The 21,221-nt window shown below is 33.9% G+C and overlaps 1 protein-coding gene across 1 annotated transcript in view; it reads left to right on the top strand.

The window, feature by feature from the left end:
• RNL (RNAligase) overlaps positions 1 to 21,221 on the top strand; it is a 264,836-nt gene that overhangs the window by 196,128 nt on the left and 47,487 nt on the right. Inside the window, exon 25 of the mRNA XM_089830995.1 lies at positions 20,695 to 20,797. Within this exon, the coding sequence (XP_089687121.1) occupies positions 20,695 to 20,797 (103 nt within the window). The remainder of the gene's footprint in view (positions 1 to 20,694; positions 20,798 to 21,221) is intronic.

Genomic DNA, 21,221 nt, shown 5'->3' with positions numbered 1-21,221 from the left:
GAAAGGTTATTGTAATTGCTAAGGATTTTCAAGTTTAATAAAATTTCTTGGGAAGCATTTATCTCTCTTTGTCTTCATATTGTTGCATTCTTGGTTGTGAGTTGGTAAGGGTGGTGTGGCCCTTCGTCAGTGGTATCAGAGCGTACCTTTCATCAAGTGGTATCAGAGCATACGCCATCATTATCTTAGTTAGTCATAACTAATTTATCTACTAAAGATCGTTGGCTTAGGGATAACAATTTGTTTGTTAATGCCAAGGGTTATGTCCCTTGAGGGACATACCCTCTAGATAGGATATATGTACGGGTTGTTAATGCAGTTTGGAGGAAACACATACACACAGCAGTCTGATCTTCCAAGTATTCTACTTCCTTCGAATACATAGCAGAGATATTCTCAATCATCCAAGATCGAGTATAGAGGACTAGACCTGAAGTAATCATTAGTGATATTTGCCTCAATAAAATCTGAATATCCATATTGTTCAAAAGAATTTGCAGAACTTTACACATTGTGGATCATCAAGCACACACCTCAATTCTAACCTTGAATCTAGCAAGGATTGGAGTGTGACAAAATTTGAGGCAAATCTTGTAATACCGGGATGAGCTAACTCCCTTTTCCCTGTGTAATCCCTCATAATGATGAGGACCAATGCATGATTATAGAAAAACTTGCAAATATTTTTTGCCTTATCAACACATGATTTGACCCATTCAAGCTTGAAATATCCTCTAACATGAGGTCAAGGCAATGGGCCACACATGGAGTCCAAAAGATTTTTAGGTGGCTCTCCATCAATAATTTTCTTGTAGTAATTTTAAATTAATTAGTAAAAAATTTAGATGAAGAAAATTTTAAAACAAAAATTAAAACTTTAGAAACTTTTAATTTTACCTACAGGAACATAATTATTTGCATTTAGTCACCGCTTGCACAACATTCTATTCCTCCACCTCCCTTATGACCTCGTCAATAGCCTCATATAAGTATGTCACATTTTTGACATGTGAGGAAGCATCTATAGACTTCAAAAACATGTTGGATTCAAAAAGTGAAATCAAAATAAAATAATCAAAATTGACCAATCAATAAATCAAAATTTTAAATTTAAACAAATCAAGATGATCAATGACCTCCACAGGAAACAAGAAAATTTATGTGAGTCCTATTCCCCCTATCTGTCCATCAATCTGTTATAATGGTGCAACCCCTTAGGCTCCAAGCCTTTCTATGGTCCTCCAACTCAAGTTTCATTTCCTCAAGCATTTCTAGTAAGATGGGGCCACTCAACTCAGCCTTAGTAGGGGCTTTACACCCTGAGCCATAGATGACAACTACATCAATCATGCGTTGTCAATAAGGAGTCCTATCACATATATAGAAATATTTAAATTAGTAAATTTCAACATCAAATTATAATTATCAAATTTTATTTTTGAAGTTTAATTTAAATCTAAAAGTAAAACTTAAAACAATCAAATATAAATTAAATACTTGGCTGCAATAAATGGTATGTTGCAAAAATATTAGAACTTCCAAATTGATATTCTTCTAGCAGCATAGATCTCCTTGAACCAAGCTGTGCTCTCAAGGGAGAGTTGTTCACCAGGAGTGGTACGTGGTGCAAAACAATTGTCCAACCTAGAAGTAGAATTAGATTTCCTAACTCTAGGACTAAAGGTAATGCCAGTACTACTATTAGGGGTAGAATGGCTAGCAAGGTCAGGGACAGGAATAGATGTGGAACCATTAGCACAAGCAAAAGCACTAGGACAATAGGGACGAAGGGAAGAACCCTCTCCGACACAACCTAGGGTGTAAAATTTGATACTGATGTGGATGAGGGTGCACAAGGACTACCAATCTGATCTATCTCATGTAATTGTTTTTGTCTTAATTCCTTTGCTTGTACACATTTTTCTAAGGCAGCATAACAAAAATGTTTAGGTTTAGTAGATGCCTCTTTACAAGTCTTAGTATCATGGCCTTATATCCTAACAATATGGTATTTCAATTTATTCATCCCCCCACTATTAGTGACCTTACAAGATAAGCATTTTGTTTGAGTTCTACTTCTACTCGGGAAGTCTATGGTGTACTTCCAACACTCATCTCTTTGACTGGTTTTGGCATTTTTAGGAGCAGCCATTGTGATTAGGAAGAAAAATGTTTTCAAAATGTCAAGATTGCTGCACATTGCAATAAGAGTTGAGAGTCAAGACAACATTTAATGTAAATTTAAACTAAAAATAAATAAATCAGCAGACCTGTAATGTACCCAATTTTGTCGGCATCAGAGTTTGAGGGATTAGCCTATTATTGTAATCCTCATAGGCTAATTATTGTGGATAGAGGGTCTTCTGTGGAAGTGGCTCGGTTTGGGAGGGTCTTATCTTCTCCACATCTCAGTAAGCTATAGGTTGGTCTTTGTTTGGCTCAGATTGCACTTCATTTGGGCTTAGTTTTGTGTACTTACTATTTGTGGTAAGTTGGTGTTGATCAAGATGAACCCTTTCTATTTTTGGAAAGTGCATTTGGTCACACGGAGAAATAATAGGTATGACTCTTATTTCAGACGAAATATTTAAATGGTGAGTATTTTGGAAGTTATTATATTTTTAGTGGCCAAATTATTATTAATTATTAAATGGCTTATTATAATGTAACTTTATAATTTCACTTGAGAGTTATCATTGGAAAGTGCCATTTATTAATTAGTTAAGCCAAGTCAAGTGAGTGAATCTAATGGAAGCTTCTAATTAATGTTGTATGGAGACGCTTCTTGAGTGAAGTTAGATTTTGGCAACAAAAGGGAATCTGGAGGTTATAAATATAGGCCCATTTGTTGAGAAAAGCATGCTTGAATATTTATTAGTTTTTTTGTGCCTTTGTAGCTTTTTTCTGATTTCTAACTTGTGAGTCCTTGTTGAAGTATAAGGGTCTCGTCTGAGAAGTTCTTGACAATTGTGCTAAAGTATACAATTGGCCAACATTCTCCTACTGTATTCCTGTAGCTAAAGAAAATAATTTTGAATATTATATTTTTCTGCTCATATCATTTGGCTCAAGGGTTTGAAGTAATTCTGAGATCTTTTGTGATAATTGTGTTGAGATAAACAATTATCCAATTCTCCTACTATGTCTACTGTGGCTTGGAAATTGTTGAGTGTTTAATTGCTGAATTGTGGAGGTTGTGTGACCTTGATGGAGGGTTACATTGGTAGTCAAATTTGTTTTGGAAGTCTGCATTGTGGCAGCCGTAGTTAAGGAAGTGACTGTGTGACATAATGATTGCATATTCCTCCTTGCGTTTTACATTAGAACGATTATGGGAGTCTATGTCGCACTTGCTGGAGCATATAATACATAGTAGTAGTCATGCTAAGGTGTAGGAGTCATGTCAAGCATCAGCCCCTTACACGTGCCCAACAATCTGCACACTTGTAGACAGCAAGGGTATTCATGACTTGCGGTTGGAATTGGTAGTAAAGGGAAGACATTTTGGTGACATAGCTAGGCACATCTGACTGCAATCCAGGTGCCAATATTGATATATGTAATTTTGATCGGAGGTTTTAAAATAAAATATGGATATTCCTTCTAGTTACAATCTGATTTAACAATATAGAATTGTGATCTGCACAATGTTTTATTATAGTGATTGATAAGATGATGATCTTGTTTTAATTGGTATCATAGCTCTATCCATACCAAGACTGAAATTTAATGAATAGATGTTCACAACCCCAACTTTGTTTATTATTTATCAATATTTGGGGTTAGTGTTTCTTGCTAAATGTTGACAAAAAAGAGCAATAACGAGACTTTTTTTATAGTGGTATGTATTAAAGAGCAGTTTCAGACGGTTTATTTATAGTGGTATCATAGCGGTTTCCTTCCAGCCTGCAAGAGTTGGGCTCAGTTATTATTTTGGTTGGTGCTTACTTCTAAGATTGCAAGATTAATTTTTGTGATTGGTATAGTGATATGGATGGTGACAGGAAATTCATTCCAAGTAGATATTATACTGGCAGAAGACGTACTTCTCTGCCTAGGGATGGAGAATTTGAGATACAAGATATTGTAAATTAGTCGGATGATATTGTTGTTGGCATGAGTTCTCAGGATTATGCATCTGATTGTGATGTGATGATAGTGGGAGTAGGAGAATGCGATGATACAGTCCTATCAGCAGCTACCTGTGTGCCGGTTAAGCCATCTATGGAGGAGTTTAGCAGTGTGTATGCGGTTAATGATGTGTGTTCTGTTGATAGCACACATGTTGATGATTATGATTATTCACCATCTACTGATTTGGTTCAGTTTTCTGTTGCGGCAGTTGGTGACGTTCCAACATCCACATATTTTGACATGGATACACCTATTGTTGATACAATGGGCATGAGTGCATATGGTTCTCCTGTAGCTATGTTTTTTTCTGGGATTGTTAGAAGTGATCATGATTCCAATCTTATATATATCATGTGGGTGGATACAAGGAAGAAAAGGATACATAGATCTTTTATGGAGTTGCTTTTTGGTGACATTTTGACTTGTACATCATTAACACAAGTTTTGGGTGCTATGTTGTAGGACATGTTGATGGTCCTGATGATATTGGCATACAGTTGGTTCAATGTTGATGGGGATGCCATGTACTTCTTCATTTGGGATCCAGGAGGAGGTTGGAGTTTATTATGTTGCTGGATTGCTTGAAGACAAGCAATCTCAGGGAGGGAGGGCTGTAATGTACCCAATTTTGTTGCCATTAGAGTTTCAGGAATTAGCCTATTATTGTGATCCGTGTAGGCTAATTATTATTGATAAGAGGGTCTTCTGTAGTAGTAGCTTGGCTTGAGAGTGTCTTATCTTCTCCACATCTCAGTAAGCTACAGGTTGGTCATCGTTTGGCTTAGATTGGACTTCGTTTGGGCTTTATGTGTACTTACTCTTTGTGGTAAGTTGGTGTTGATCGAGGTGGACCCTTTCTATTTTTGGAAAGTGCATTTGGTCTCATGTAGAAATAATAGGCATGATTTCTATTTTAGATGACATATTTAAATGATGAGTATATTGGAGTTATATTTTTAGTGGCCAAATTATTATTAATTATTAAATGGCTTATTATAAAGTTATAATTTAATTTATAATTTCACCAATCTTGAGAGTTGAGTTATGATTGGAAAGTGCTATTTATTAATTAGTTAAGCCAAGTCAAGTGAGAGAATCTAATAGAAGTTTCTAATTAATGTTGTATGGAGAAGCTTCTTGAGTGAAGTTACATTTTGGCAACAAAAGGGAATCTTGAGGTTATAAATACAAGCCCATATGTTGAGGAAAGCATGCTTGAATATTTATTTGGTTTTGTACCTTTTTGGCTTCTTTTTTATTTTTGACTTGTGAGCCCTTGTTGAAGTATAAGGGCCTCGTCTGAGAAGTTCATGGCAATTGTGCTAAAGTTATACAATTGGCCAACATTCTCCTACTGTATTCTAGTAGCTAAGGAGAATAATTTTGAATATTATATTTTTTTGCTGATATCATTTGGTTGAGGGTTTGAAGTAATTCTGAGATCTTTGGCTATAATTGTGCTGAGATAAATCTAGTATGGCTTGGAGATATTTGAGAGTGTTTAATTGCTGAATTGTGGAGGTTGCATGATCTTGTTGGAGGGTTACATTGGTGGTTGAATTTGTTCTGAAAGTTTGCATATTGGCAGCCGTAGTTAAGGAAGTAACTGTATGACATTATCATTGCATACTTCTCCTTGTGTTTTGCATTAGACCAATTATGGAAGGCCACGTCACACTAGCATATAATACATAGCGGCAGCCGTGCTGAGGTGTAGGAGTCACATCAAGCAACAACCCCAATCACATCAAGCAACAACCCCTTACACGTGCCCAACAATCTGCACACTTGTGGATGGCAAGGGTATTCATGAGTTGTGGCTGGAATTGGTAGTAAAGAGAAGACATTTTGGTGGCACAGCTAGGCACATCTGATTGCAATCGAGGTGCCAATATTGATATATGTAATTCTGATATGAGGTTTTAAAATAAAATACAAAATTTTCTTGCAATTACAATCTGATTTCACAATATAGAATTGTGATCTGCACAATGTTTTTATTACAGTGATTGATAATATGGTATTGCTCTTGTTTTAATTGGTATCATAGTTCAATCTGTACCATGACTGAAATTTAATGAATAGATGTTCACAGCCCCGACTTTGTTTATTATTTATCAATATTTGGTATTAGTGTTTCTTGCCGAATGTTGACAAAATGTCAAACAATAAATTTGCATAAAAAATTGGTGTATTGAAGAGCAGTACCCAGATGGTTTTTTTACAAATCCCTACATATTTCTATTAAAAAACTTACAAATACTTGAGATTAAAAAATATAGTGTAGAATTTAAAGTCAAGCGTGAAAAAATGACAATATAGTTATAAAAAAAAGAAACCCATAAACATAGAGCAAAAATTCATGTAAATGCAAGAAAAAATCAATTTTTACCTCTTTCAAAGGAGTTGATAAGTGTTGAAAGGAGCTCCTATAAACACCTTGATGATCTTAATGCAAATATACTGCTTCTCTAATGTGCTTTGTGCAAGCTTTTCTCCACTTCCTTTTAGCTGGTTGCAAAAGAATGGCTCCCTATTTCTCTTTTTCTTTCTTTCTAGTTGTCACATAAGAATGTTATGGAAGCCCTTTTAGGGTTATATTTAAAAAAAACATTAAAAAAAAGTTAGAAAAACATTAAAAATTCAATGTGTTTGGCCGGATGACTTTTTCCTAGCCATGGCCGAGTTGGGCTAGTAGGACTCGTTGGGTCAGGAGGTGACCCGCTGGTCACGTGTCTCATACCACCTGACTTGCCGAGTCCGTGTCATGGGTCAATTTGACCCTGTGAAGGCGGATTGACTCGCCAAATTGCGTGACTCGATGTGAGTCTAGTTCCTTTGATAAAAACTAAGGAAGAGGTTGTACTAAGGAAGAGGTTGTACTAGAGTGTCTAATGTTAGAAGTCTGCATTGGCCATGATTACCTTCTTGCTTGGTATGTCTACCTCAGTTTGTGGCTTCTCCTCAATCCTAAATATAGCTCTGCCTCTAGCTTCTCCTAGCACTAGCAATGACTACTCATTCAACTTAATGTCATCCAATGTGAAACTAAATCCTCGCCTTCCTCCATAGCCTACCTCTTGAAATCATTGATGTCATCCTCTTCAAAAACTCCACTCCAAACCTGTTGCAAATGTGGTTCAAACTTGCCTCAAGTCTTCTTCAAATTGATCAAAATTAGTTTGCAAGTGTTTGGAAGACTTTTCCCCTCTCAGCAAATTAAAAGTGAAGAAATGAGAAATGAAACTAATTTGGGCCATTTTTTACCTTTCACAGCTGCTATAAAACTACGACCAAGTTTTTAACAAAAACTCAGCAAGTACTCGACAAGTTTTTGCCAAAAATTCTACAAGTTTTTGGTGCCAATGATAGCCATAAAAACTCACCAAGCTAGAAAACTCGACTAGTGTTTGCAACTCAGAGTGTACTCTACTAGCGGTCCATCTATAGGTATAACAGGTGTGAGTTTGAAGAAAAAAACATCAGCAAAAAAGACACTTGATCCTGCAAAAAAGCAGCTCCAAAAAATGACTCGTTAACACCCAGTGATCAGACTATGAATCGGATCTGAAATCACTATAAATCGTGTGCCGAAAAAATGCGGAAATAGGGTAGAAATTGAGTCTAGGAGAAATGCAAAAATACAAAAAAAAAAAATAGGCCCTAAACCCTACTTGCGATGGGATTTTCATCATAGCCAGATTTTTCAGAACAAAAACCCTAGTCAGATTATACAGAGTTTCAGAAATAATTTCGAAAAATTGTAGCAAATAATTGCGAAAGAAATTATAATTTTTTTGAAAAACTTTAAAGTATTTGCTTTGATACCATATTACAAAGTAATTGGTAGAATACTTGCTTAATATTAATAGAGACCGAGAGGTCAATATATACCAAAGAATGAAACAATGTTTCCTTAGGAAACAATTGTAAAGAATAGGAGCCTAACAGTTATCTAGCTAATAGAAAACTAACAGTTATCTACAACGTGACTAAATATTAGAAACATTCTAATATTTACAATAGATTACAAATAGATAACCATTAACTTATAATAGAAGCTATCTGTTATCATAATAGCTTTTTCCATGTGAATACATGGCCACTGTATCCTATCCAAATCTCCAAAAACTCTTTGAGGAAATTAGAGGAAAACTCATGTTCAGCTGTTGCTTTCGCATGATTGACTATAAATAGCATATGAGAACAGGAATACTCGAAGAAGCAATAACTCTTTTGCACTTCCAATTATTTTTACAACTAATTACAATTCTTCCACTATGATTCTGTCTATGCCAAGATTTTGGTCGTTAAATAATCTAATTTACATAATTGCTATAGGATAACCACCTCTTAAGAACTAGTAATAGAAAACTTTGCACTTCATAAATAACTCCTATGTGTGAATGAATAAAACTTCTGTTCTTGGGGAAGAGTTAGAAAAATCAGACTCAGCAGTCCAAAATTTTGATTCAGACCCGGGACTTGGAACTTAGCGAGATGTTGCCAAAGAAATATGCACAAACATAATCGAACATACAGAAAAATACTGGATATATTGCATTTTTTTGGAGAGCACAAAGTATTTTATAATCATCAACTTGTCATTATTGAAATAGGAGCTTCCATATTGTACATTGAAATAATTACATTTCCATATGTATGAGTCACCCCCAAGACATTGTGTGATTCTTGTTGTGTGTCTCCATAAAGGAGACCCCTTATCAATTTTGAATTCTGGTGATCCAGGCCCACCCCTTGAGCCTTGACTACTCATTTTTCTATTCTTGCAATCTACAAAAAAAAATGAAAGAAAACCAATGCTTCAACACTTCAGTAACTTGAAAATTTGGAAAACTATAAATAAATCAATAATCTATGAAAGAACTAAAGAAAATGGTTGAAATGCATACCTTAAACACTTCTTGGAAGGTATTTGCAGCTCCACAACCGATCTCCTTTGGGTCCAAGCACTTTATGTCAAACTGGCAACTATGAGAGAGAAAATGAACTTGCATAATGAATTAAAGGGATGTTTTTAGGTTTTAGACAAAAAATAAAAAATAAAAAATAAGTGGGGCCCACGTTTTAACTTTTGTTGCTTCCTTGGTTGTGGATTTGCGCGGATTCATGCTAGATCCTTGCGCTGTGGCTTGGATCCGTGAGTATCCGGGCAGGATCCTTGATCTTGCCTGGATCCATCAGGATGTGCGGGCTATGGATCGTGACAGATCCACAGTATGATCAAGGATCATGCTCGGATCCACACAAATCCAAGCGTAAATCCAGATCCGATCCAACCTTTGCTGCACGAATCCGGCTACTAAGTCTTTCACATAGGGGAGTGAACAATATTGATTTATGGCCCATTTTCATAAAAACGTCTTGGCAATGTCTTGATTCTCATTTTAAAATTCAGTTTCCAATGGTGCCTTTGATCTTTTGTGTAGTAGGTTGTTCACTTTCAACATCAGTTGTGGGAAAAAATGGGTGGCTCTCTACCACAACAAGTTTAGATGATTTCATTTGATTTTTTTTTTTGTGACTTTTTGGGAACAAGGTCATTGAATCAAGCGCTTCTCATTCATTGTTGCGTAACCCTCTTTTCTAGGGCAATTTTTGATGCCTTGTTTAAGTGTTCCACACTAATGGGCTTTCGACTGAAAATATGAACCAAATTGTTGCTTATCACATTCCTAACATTTCCTAATGTATGTCCTACCTCCTTGAACTTGTTGCATCATATCGACATATTTTCATATAGGAGAATTTGGATTTGTTTTGAATTTCGGTGGTTGACTTGTGGAGGTAGAACTAGTTACCATTCTAATTCCTATATTAAGAAAATCAATGAACACATTGAAAACAAAAAGTAAAGAATGGGAATGAATAGATAAAACAAACAAATAATGTTTTCCATAGCTGCAATACTAAAATGAAGGAAAAAAAGATTACCTCTTACAAGCATTGAAAGGTTGCACATTTGTAGGAATGAGGGTGCAATGCTTGATGAAACTTAAGTAGTCAATCTTCTACTCCCTCTATTGATGCAACATACAAAATTTGCCCAGTTTGTACTTGTAGGAGCAAATCTGGCTATTTGTAGAAGAAATGACCACTAATGAGGTGCTTTTGGTGTTTGAAGTGTTTTAATTATGACTTTTAGGTTATTAAGGCTGAGCTGTCAAACTCGATGTCTAAAAAAAATTAAATATCTTTTGGGTGGATTTGTGTCCAAGTTTGCTTTTGATTCTTTGTAATGCCCCCTTTCTAGCTTGCCCTAGAATTTTATGCTAAAATCAAAATTGTACCAAAATAAGGGTTAGGGTTTAACACATGTAGGGTTTTTTTGATTATGCAATCACACACAGTTAGGGTCCATTCATATTCATAATTTCATTGGATTATAAATTTAAAATAACAGATAAATAAAAGACATAAATCAATAGAATAGAAGTTGGAATTAACTTGAGAGAACCCAACCATATAGTTGATTAGATAGGGTAACTTGATGAGATGCACTAGAAACCTCCTACCGTAGATGCAAGAGTGGATATATTGTTCTCGCTTGGCCTCAGGAGGCCCTTGCCCTACATATGAGGTGAGCTATCTTGTGCAAGGCCGCATTGTTGTTCTTAATCTTACTTCTTATGATTGAAGAACTATTCACCATTTTAGGGAATATGAGGAGGATTCATAATAAGGTGCCTTGAAATCCTATCCTTCCTAAACTCAAAGGCTCTGCACTTCGTTCCTGTTTGGCCTATGGGGATTTCATGGTCACAACCATGAGGTGGCCTCACTATTGTTCTCCAAATCATGATTGCCTCACTTTCCTTGCAATTATTAATTACAATAACTAGAAAATATAAATAATGTTTTATTCATACTTGTTATATAAAATATTTACACCAATAATATAATTATGAAATTCATCATAAATACAAACATATATATATATATATATATATATATATATATTTGTATTTATTTATATATAGAAATATCTATCTATATAATTACTCATTATAATTTTGATCTAATATACAAAACCAAGACGATAATAATGATTAAAATATTTGATGTATTTGTACCAAATGGTATGCATACCAAAATATCATAACCTAAAAACCATTATTCTTCCTTTAGGTTTTTTCTCTTTCTATTGATGATTTTCTCCTCGTCCCCTATGAATGTGCAAAACCCTGCTCCTATATCTCCTAAATTCCAAAAGGGTACCAACCCTTGAGGTTCAACGAGTCACCCTCCTTCCATATTGATCCCTTGTTAGCAATTAGTATATTTTATTTATTGCCCATCTCTTAATTTGCCCCTTGATGTCATTCCCAAAAATTAGGGCAAAAACACATCAACAATTAATTTAAAAAAAAGGTTATAATCGAGTTGTCTGCATGTTAACACTGAATGAGTTGCAGATAAGATAACAGTAAGAGAATGTTCACAAGTTCCAAGTCGCGAGGTTACACGATTAGGTCGCAAAGAGTTTAGGGTTTAAGTTTTGAATTTACATCATCAATCAAGGTGACAGTTATGAGGTGAATTTAAGTTATGCTTAAAGATTCTCATTCTTGTTTCTAGGTTTAGTCATACTATTGAAAACAATTAAACATTTCACTAAGATCCGTATGTCGATTATGAAGACATACTTTAATAAGATCGATAAGTCATTAAGTGTTGCTAGATGAACACTCAATAACGGGTTCATAAGGTTCAATTTGTTAAACTATAGCATTTAAAAGGTTAAGTACATGTGTGCATAACAATTTATTATGAATTCGTTTCCCTAACATTAAAAGAAACCTTACTACAAAATCAACATGTAACTATTATAGTTTTAAAATGTTATAATGTATCTAATTCAAAAATGAATAATTGAAAAGGTGTAAATAAGGACTATACATACATAATAGCCTAAAGCACCTTATAAACAATACCCCTACAATACAATAATAACATTCAATAAATTAAACTCACTAATAAACTACTTACTAATTACAACTAGCCATATTTACTGAGTATGATCTACCTTTTATAACACATGGTTACAATCTAATTAAAATGTACTAATAACTAATCAAATCAATACCAATTAAATTAAATATATATTAATATATTCACTACCTACAAACAATCAACTTATACATTTAACAATTCAAATCATATCTTATTCTATCACTACACCTTCCTATATCCTATCAAAATTGTTAAAGCATGTAGCTTTGGTTTGACAATAACTATGATCAGCATATATATACATATGTATATATGTATACTAGTATGATGCACATACTGATATATATATATATATATATATATATATATATGTCTAATTGCAGTATAAGAAACAATGCACAGTTGAAACCGATGATCATAGATATATTGTCCGAGATCTCATTTAAGACATGATCGAAACTTATTTTGATTCGTTTGATTTTAGATCACTATCGATCTATATTATATTGGGCTGCAGTTCATAATGATCGGTAATACATGATTAAGATTTGTGTTGAGTCTATACAAATAGGGTTTGATAAACCATCACCGAACTAGTATGATTGTGAATGTTCATGTCTCCTGTTCGAATCTTAACATGTTTGTCATCTTGAAGAGTAATGAGAGACTACAATTTAATGTGAAATCTGATCTCTTAAACTTAATGAGATCTCTCCTTAACAAGACTCTAATAACATGTAAAGTTTCTTAGTAGGTTTCAAATTTGAGGCTGGCTGATGCACAACTTTTATTGTAGGTATGAAGGTTGATGTCAAAGAATAGATTTGCTCTAGAATCTGTATATGTTAGTATAGAAATAACAGAGATAATAAAAAGTTCTTGAACTTGAAATATAAATCAATCCTTTGATGTGCTTGCATTAATTGATTTCAATGCCTTGTTATTTTGGGCAGATCAAGTACACATATCACACAGAGGAGTGTGATTGTGAATGTTCATGTCTCCACTTACAGTTTGCTTCCTCTCACTAGGAAAGACCTCTTGTGTTAACTGTGGTGGCTTCAGAATGTTTTAGATATTGAAGAATATTCATTAGATCTAGATTCCATCTCTTACTCTGCTCCATATCCAAGAAAAGCTATGTCTGAAGGGATGGTGAAATCCCCTTTCTCATGAATCCATGTGATCTCCCAAAGGTTGTTACCTACAAGAGTATTCCATGTGCGCCATTAGACATGATAAAGGATAGTTCTTCCAAAAAACAAATTCTAACGTTTCTGAATGATGGGCAGTAATAGAAAGTAGAAATGAAATAGTGTGCCAGCCCTACACGGAAGATTTAACGTGCCTTGCATTTGCCTTGTCTAGTCGCATGACTCCTTGAGTAAAGAGTTCACAGTATGAATTTACTCAGGCATCAATTTTAAACATAAGCTGCAAGGACTTCAAAAACCTCATCTACCAAACTTTTCAAATGTTGATAGATTTGTAGTAGTCCAAACACAACCTTCTCAACAAAAGTGCATAGCATAGTTATTGATTGTGAAACATCACTTTTGGGGTCTGCATGCTGCTGATATAAGAACCCTCGTAAACTCATATTCAATAAGACCAAAAACAAACATATTGATTTAGGAGCTTTAATCGATGCAGCACCAATATAGATCACCTCCGCAAGTATTCTCTCTGGCTTTGAACTAAGAATATGCCAACAATCCTCAAATGTCAACTTCAAGCTATTCATGGTGATGCTCGAGAGAATAGTATTTCTTCTCGGGGAATACAAATAATATGCTTGCCATATGTACGAGTCCCCACTGTCAAACACAATCACAATCAGTTGTACGCATTTAAAGCATGCCCAAAAAGTTATTATAGAGGTTTGTGAATATATTATCCATTGACTGGAAGGGTAAAACTGCACTGAATAATTTCAGAGAAATTTGACTTGAAATCTCCACACTACAAGCACCCATAATCTCCAGACTTGAGGCAAATAACTGAACCAAACCAATGTTTGATGACTTAGATTTCTAAACTTAATGCTTTGATACCATGCCAAGTTTAGATAGATTTGTTATTATGTATTTGATTAAACAATAAATATGCAACTGGAATTTCTGAACTTCAAAGGAGAGAATATTAATTGATTTCTATATCACTCTCTTGGCCATTTGATATTGGTATAAGTATTGTCCCTAAGAGGCATGTCATGTAAGGACATGTCTCCACAATGTGGAGCCATGCTTGTTCATGGCATGGCTCTTCATTTAAAGAAACAAACTTAGTCATAACCCAGATTGCATTAGTTAGTACTTAACCAAATTTTTTGCAAATCGTCGATGTGCATAGAAAGTGAATGGATCAGTTGCTTGATCCAATATTAGTATGCCCGATCGTTGCTTGATCAATTCTACGCATGTATATCAGATCATTACTCGATCTGTACCAAGATAATAATATAATCTGCAAATTCAGATTTCAGTATACTCACTGTGATATATAGAGTTTTGATTTAATAGAAGAATGATTTCTCTGTCTCCAATGTCTATGAAATGATCATTCTTGTTGAGCACATGAACTGTGTGTAATGAACTGACATGCACGAGCACATATATAATCAATACAAGCAATCATCCTTATATCCGACCAAAGTTACTATGTATTAACAAAGTCCACTAAATTTGGCTCCTAGGACCAATTTTTGGCCTCTAAAAGTGACTTAAAATTTGGATTCAAATTTCCTATTTGGTGGGACTTCACAAGATATCTCTAAACTAGGGCAATTAACTTAGGCTCCTAATTAAGTTCAGTTTTAGGTTAAGGGTCATATTGTCAAACACTAATTAACATGTCATTTTACACATAAATAACAAGTGTCAAGTGACACCATAAAATCACATTACATATACAATTGACATTTCACTAATAACAGAATGAATTAACCTAACACATACATACATATTACAATTACAAATTAAATTACATGACAACGAGGTTCGAATCTCTTCATTAGATTCAACCTTGGCCTCACGGTTTGCACATAGGTTTCATTCTTGGTTATTCGTTTAATTCCATGGTAATACCCTATACACTCAATTCGAATATCAATAGTTAGAGAAAAATTACATATATATAACTTAACTTGCATAATCAAATTTAACTCAAAACATTCCAAATTTCATTTCAGTAATCTTTTCCATTTTTGCACATTGATTAAATATAACTGATTTGCATAATGGAAATATCATGACATATTCATTAATTCAAATTAAATTACCGAAATAGACGATCATAATGCATGCATCTATATAAAATGTCATCAATCATCATAAGTATACTATACTAGAGTAATCATCACATGGCATAAATAATACAGGTCAAAGTCTAGTTAGTTGAATAATGTCTCAAAAATATCGAATCATAATGTATTAAAATAAATGTATAAAGCAAGCTATGATATGTCGGGGTGTGGCATCACACTTTTAATTATATCATTCTTCTTCATGACGTTATCTTATTTGTGTTATTGTAATAAAAGATTATTTGTTATTACTGTTGACTCATTCTTGTGGTCTTTATATTTATTGATACAATTGCGTGACCATACTTGATGTTTCCTTTTAGGGATGTTGATTATTATCTAAGTGGTGATCTTAGTAAATCCCTAATTAGCACTTTTCTAGTTTATCTAGCGGTCATAATTGGTTGAGTGATATCTTACCTCCTTCATTTGCTTTGTTTGTTGGGTCTTTATTTATTGGAGATTATGTAGTGACAATGTATGAGAGAGTCATTGTTGTGAATCTTTTTAGAGCTCCTCACACACCATTGCTTTGTCCGTTCGGTAGTTAACCATTTTAATATCCTTGTTCTTTGACTAGTTCATGACTTGTGTAAATTCAATGTCTTCCTGTTTCATTATCGATCTTATTTACATTTTTTGTTTTACTCTTGGTCTTGCACTTGTCATGTCTATGAGGAAAATTATAGGGTCTCCAAACTAGGGACATGACATTCTCCCTAAGTTCTCCCAAACTGAACACACTTGTGATGGAGGGAAACCTAGTTGCACCCATAAATGAGCCAGACTTGTATCTGAATTAGGTGTGAATCAGGCTTAGATTTGACTAGCATGTTGGCACACTCTACAACATAATCTTTATCCAAGGATCATCATCATAAAACCATCCTTTTCCTTATCAGACGACGCAAAATAGAGACTTGGATGGTCAGATGAAAACTATTGAATATTATGGGATGTTTTACAGCTTGACTATTGACTTAGTTTTTGTTTAGTCTTGATGATCCTCATTGGGCTAAATCTAATAGTTTTTTTTCTAGATTTCCAGTTTCATCTAATCTTATCTATCTTTAGTTGTGGTTGTTGATTCTGGAATTTTCTTTTTCTTTCTATTTAGGAGATCATATTAGATAATTCCAACCATTTAGCACATTAAACATGAATTTATTTCTGTTAGTTTTATGAACATTTTTATTTTTGATAGGTAGTGAACTGAAGCCTAGATTATTTATTATTATTTGTTGAGATTAATCATTATTATGTGTTAATCTCAAGTAGATTCGAACCCAAGACCTCCCAGATGAGTGGCTCACAATTTAGCATTGTGTTATAGGCTCCTGCCTAGTTTTCTGAACTTGTTGCTTGGCTGCTGACGTTGAGTTTATTGATCTTATGTTTCCATAATTATATATAATTGAGTGAATTTGTTGAAATCACCATTGCTGTTACACCAAAAGCTCGAGCTATCAATGAATGTCACAGCAGCTAGAGATAAGAAGCTACGAGAGGCAATTAAACACGTCACAAATCCATCTATCTATGTTGAATAGTACCTTCACCTAGAGGGGATAGAGGCACCAACCTCTGAAATATTCCCCCCTCCACCACATGACCCAAGGGATTTGTGTAACATATGAATTTCCATAACCAATTTAAAACACCTAATTATCTGATATAACAAGTAACTGATTCCATTTCACATGACAATGACTTCCATTAACTAAATTTAACTAGGATAAAGTAACTTTAATTCACATTCAACTGATTTAATGAAATAAATAATGAATGTATTGCTAACATTTTAACCATTACTAACTAATAACATGTTCAGCTGAAAATAAAGTAATGACTGAATTCTATATCAACTATCATATTCATTCAATTTATGTTTTTAGAAAACTAAACTATCTATTTATTCTTCTATGGATTTAAAGATAAAAGTTCAAAAGCAAACATATAATAATAATGGAGAAATCCCTTTATTATGTTGTTCAAGCCTCGACATTGGTGAGAGGAGAAGCATTGACATAGGCTTAACCTCCCAACCTCGGACCATACTTATCCCCACACATCCTAACTTAATAGAACGACCCTCCCTACCTCGAGATCGGGCTTGGGATGTTCTTAAGTCCAACCATCCGAGCTACCTAGTGGTTTGAGTGCCCCATTAGTTATATCTATATAACTGATATCTATGGACAAACAAAAAGATCTCATGATTGGCACATATGCCTATAAGTACCTTGGCCAAGGATTTCCATTTGGGTTCATAAACCCGATCTCTACCACTTGACTTGACAACAGATTTCACTATCAGGACATGCATGAGCTATTATGTGTTTTCTTTACATATTTATATCTGATCTCATTCTTGGTTCTTGTAGGTTATCTCCACCTCTTCACTATTCATGACTTCTTTGCCTATGAATCCTAGGTGTTTGAAAGATTATGATCATTCTATTTATTTTACACCTCTTCACCATTCATGGCTTCTTTGCCGGTGAATTCCTCGGTGTTGCAAATACTCGGAATGATAACACTTGCATTCATATTAATTCATATAAATTCAATTAAGTTTTCAATTATTGAGTTCAAAATTGCAACAATTCCGTGGTTACATGATGGAATTTAGAAAGGGGTCCCAATGTACTAGCAAGGTATCGGTTTGTACGAAATTTCAACTATGGATGGTAGGTTGGAAGTTATGCATCAAAATACACTTTCCATTCAGTCAGCTGTTTATATTATACAGCAGCAACAAAATATTCAGAGGTAAATGTTTTCAAACAAAACACTGATTTCTTGGTATGATATTCAGAAAAGAGAAAGTAAAGAAAGCCGACCAAAGTTGGTTTGGACTTAGCAAGGAAAAGCACATGACCTGCAAACAGTATTGGCTTTCTTCCTTCCGCGGCCTAAATTCTTGGTCACCCACTGTGTATCTCTTTTCTCTGAACTCCTATCATTGATAGATTTGAAGGGAGAAAGGAATAATTCAGAATTAAGAACTTTTGAATGGTTATATATTTCTGAGATTGTTCTCACTCGGCTTGAAAAGAAAACGGAATAGATAGGAAAGAGAGATTGAAAAAAAATGTAGAAGGAACAGAAGTTCCCGAATCGATTCATGGTTTTCTTTTAATGGTCGGCCATGACTACTCGGCTACCATCAGTTACCAAGAAGACTCTTCGAATACATCATGAATTCAAATTTAAAATGAGAGAAATAAAGAGGGAAAAGAAATGAGTTGAAGAGTTTAAATTTTATTTTATTATTATTATATGCTCTTATATATGTTCACGTATGTATATTGATGAGGTGACATCATTAGATTATATTATTATAATTTATTAGTGTCATTTCATTATTATATGTATGTGCTCGTATTTAAGTGTTTCTAATAATGATAAAATAAGAAAATTCAATAATAAATCTCTAAAGGTATGAATTATATTTTAATTTAGATTATTTTATGTTTTTATTATATTGTTTTCCTAATAGCTCATGTAGTCCATAATGTAACCTGTGGTCAAGTCTTCGTATCCTTTCCAAGAAATTCTTAGGTTATATCTATTGATCCTGATGACGTAACTAATGACCATTCCATTCCAATGATCCCGTTTAGCAATGCTTCCCCTCTCTTCAGTCTTCTCCTGCAATCACCTAAGCAAAACATCTTGATGACTTAACTAAATGACCATTCCATTCCAATGATCCCGTTTAGCAATGCTTCCCCTCTCTTCAGTCTTCTCCTGCAATCACCCAAGCAAAACATTCTCGCCAACACATTAATTCAAAATATATTGATCGTTAATTCAAATCAAACAATTGTTAATCATCTAATGACAGTTATAGATTACTGGTTATTTCATCAACGTCTGTAATAACTAACTCATTTCACATGATCATGAAAGAAATAATTCATTATCAGTTGGTACAACGTATATAATTAACTAACTCATTTCACATGATCAAGAAGAGAAATATTCTGTTAATAGTTCATACAACATATATAATTAACTAACTTGTTTCACATGATCAGGAAAAGAAATAATTTGTTAAACCAACAGTTATGATCAAATTTAGAATTAGGGCAAAATTTGCAATGTAACAATTTGAACCCGTAACCCAGCGCTCTGATACCACTTGTTGTTACACCGTTGTCGTTACACCAAAAGCTCGACCTATCAATGAACGTCACAACAACTAAAGACAAGGATCTAGTAGAGGTGGTTAAACACATCCCACAAATCCATCTGTCTATGCTGAGTAGTACCTTCACCTAGAGGGGACGGAGGCACCAACCTCCCAACAAAATTTGTCATGCTATGCATTGATGTCTTCTATGTATTACTTAGCAAACTTTTATGAAAAATAAAATAAAATCTTGTAGTGTTGCTCCATTTCATTATTTCCTTTTGATGTATATTTCCTAGTCTCTTATTTAGCTAGTAATAAACATTTGTCTTTTCTTTTTACTTGGAACCTTTGTTTATAGTTGACTATTAATCTCAACTTTAGCTTGTAGGAAGTTGAGTTTATTTGTTTGTGCTTAATAGTTTCCTCTTCTTCAAATCTGAAAATTTGGTGCAGACCTTGACTATTGATAGTTCAACACTTCATCTAGGCCAGAAATCTTGTACAGTATGCATAATTTTAAATTTGTTAATAGATGCATGTTTTATGCTTAATTAAATCTAAAGGGGCTTTCCCTCATAATGTGAAGAATGGTTGTACCATATGGGCTTCTCTATTTCATGTTGTTTTGCAACAAACAAAGTAGAATGCTGAAAATCTGATCAATTATATATGCATTTATGGCTGGTGACACACCCATTTATCTTTGCAAACTGAAGTTTGTGAGTTAAATATTTATGATTGTTGAAATTTGTACTATATGTTTTACCCATTTGATTTTATGTATATTTTTTATGTTTATATTATTTTGACTGCCATAATTTTGGCATGGGTGAACTGCCCTTTATGCGTCAAGCACAAAACTATTGCTTTATATGCTTAATAAAAAGGTAGTTGAATTTGAAAAATGTATGGTAGCTTTCTGTGTCGTACAAGGTGTGTGGAAATATTGAAGTGCTCTATAGATGTTTTCATGTCATTGGGTGCACATATGGTGAAATCAAACTCAAAAGTCAAAGTTATACGTTGAAAACTAGAGTATTATATGCTTTATCTTGCAAATATAGAACATTGGATTGTTTATCCATGCATATAATTATTCTTAGTTTTCAAATGAATTTATTTTCTTGATTTTCTGGTTTAGGCAAGAGCCAAGCAAAAGTTCATATGCTAAAGATTGGTCTCTTTGGGAGAAACGATGCAGAGAAACTTTCTTTGCCCATGCAGACTATCTTAATGCAATTCAGGTGTTCTCTCTCTCTCTCTCCCCTAGTTTCTTGTGCATTTGTTTTTATTTTGGAATCTCTCTCTCTCTCTCTTCTAGTTTCTTGTGCATTTGTTTTTATTTTGGAATTAGTTGAAATACATATCAAGAAGAAAGTATGGTCTACATAAAATGTTTGGAGTCTTAACAGCAATGTAGAGGAAATGAAAATTGTTTGTGACTTTAGCTCAAATAATATAAAAAATCAATCTTTCTCAATGCAAGGGAAAATCACATGTGAATACTGTACAGTATAGAGAAAAAGAAATATAATGTAAATTGAAATGACTTTTATCAACAATTTGTAGCATTGGAGTAAATTACATAAGAATATGGATGGAGAAGTTTTGTTTTCATTATTGGTGTTCTATCAACAAGGTCCTTCATTGTAAAAGGTATTTTAGAAT

Source organism: Cupressus sempervirens, chromosome 5 (genome assembly GCF_028749045.1).
Source record: "Cupressus sempervirens isolate cs-2001-9-10 chromosome 5, ASM2874904v1, whole genome shotgun sequence".
In the NCBI taxonomy this organism is placed as follows: Eukaryota; Viridiplantae; Streptophyta; class Pinopsida; order Cupressales; family Cupressaceae; genus Cupressus; species Cupressus sempervirens.
Note: the sequence above shows the minus strand (reverse complement) of the source record. Positions and strands in the feature narration are given on the sequence as shown.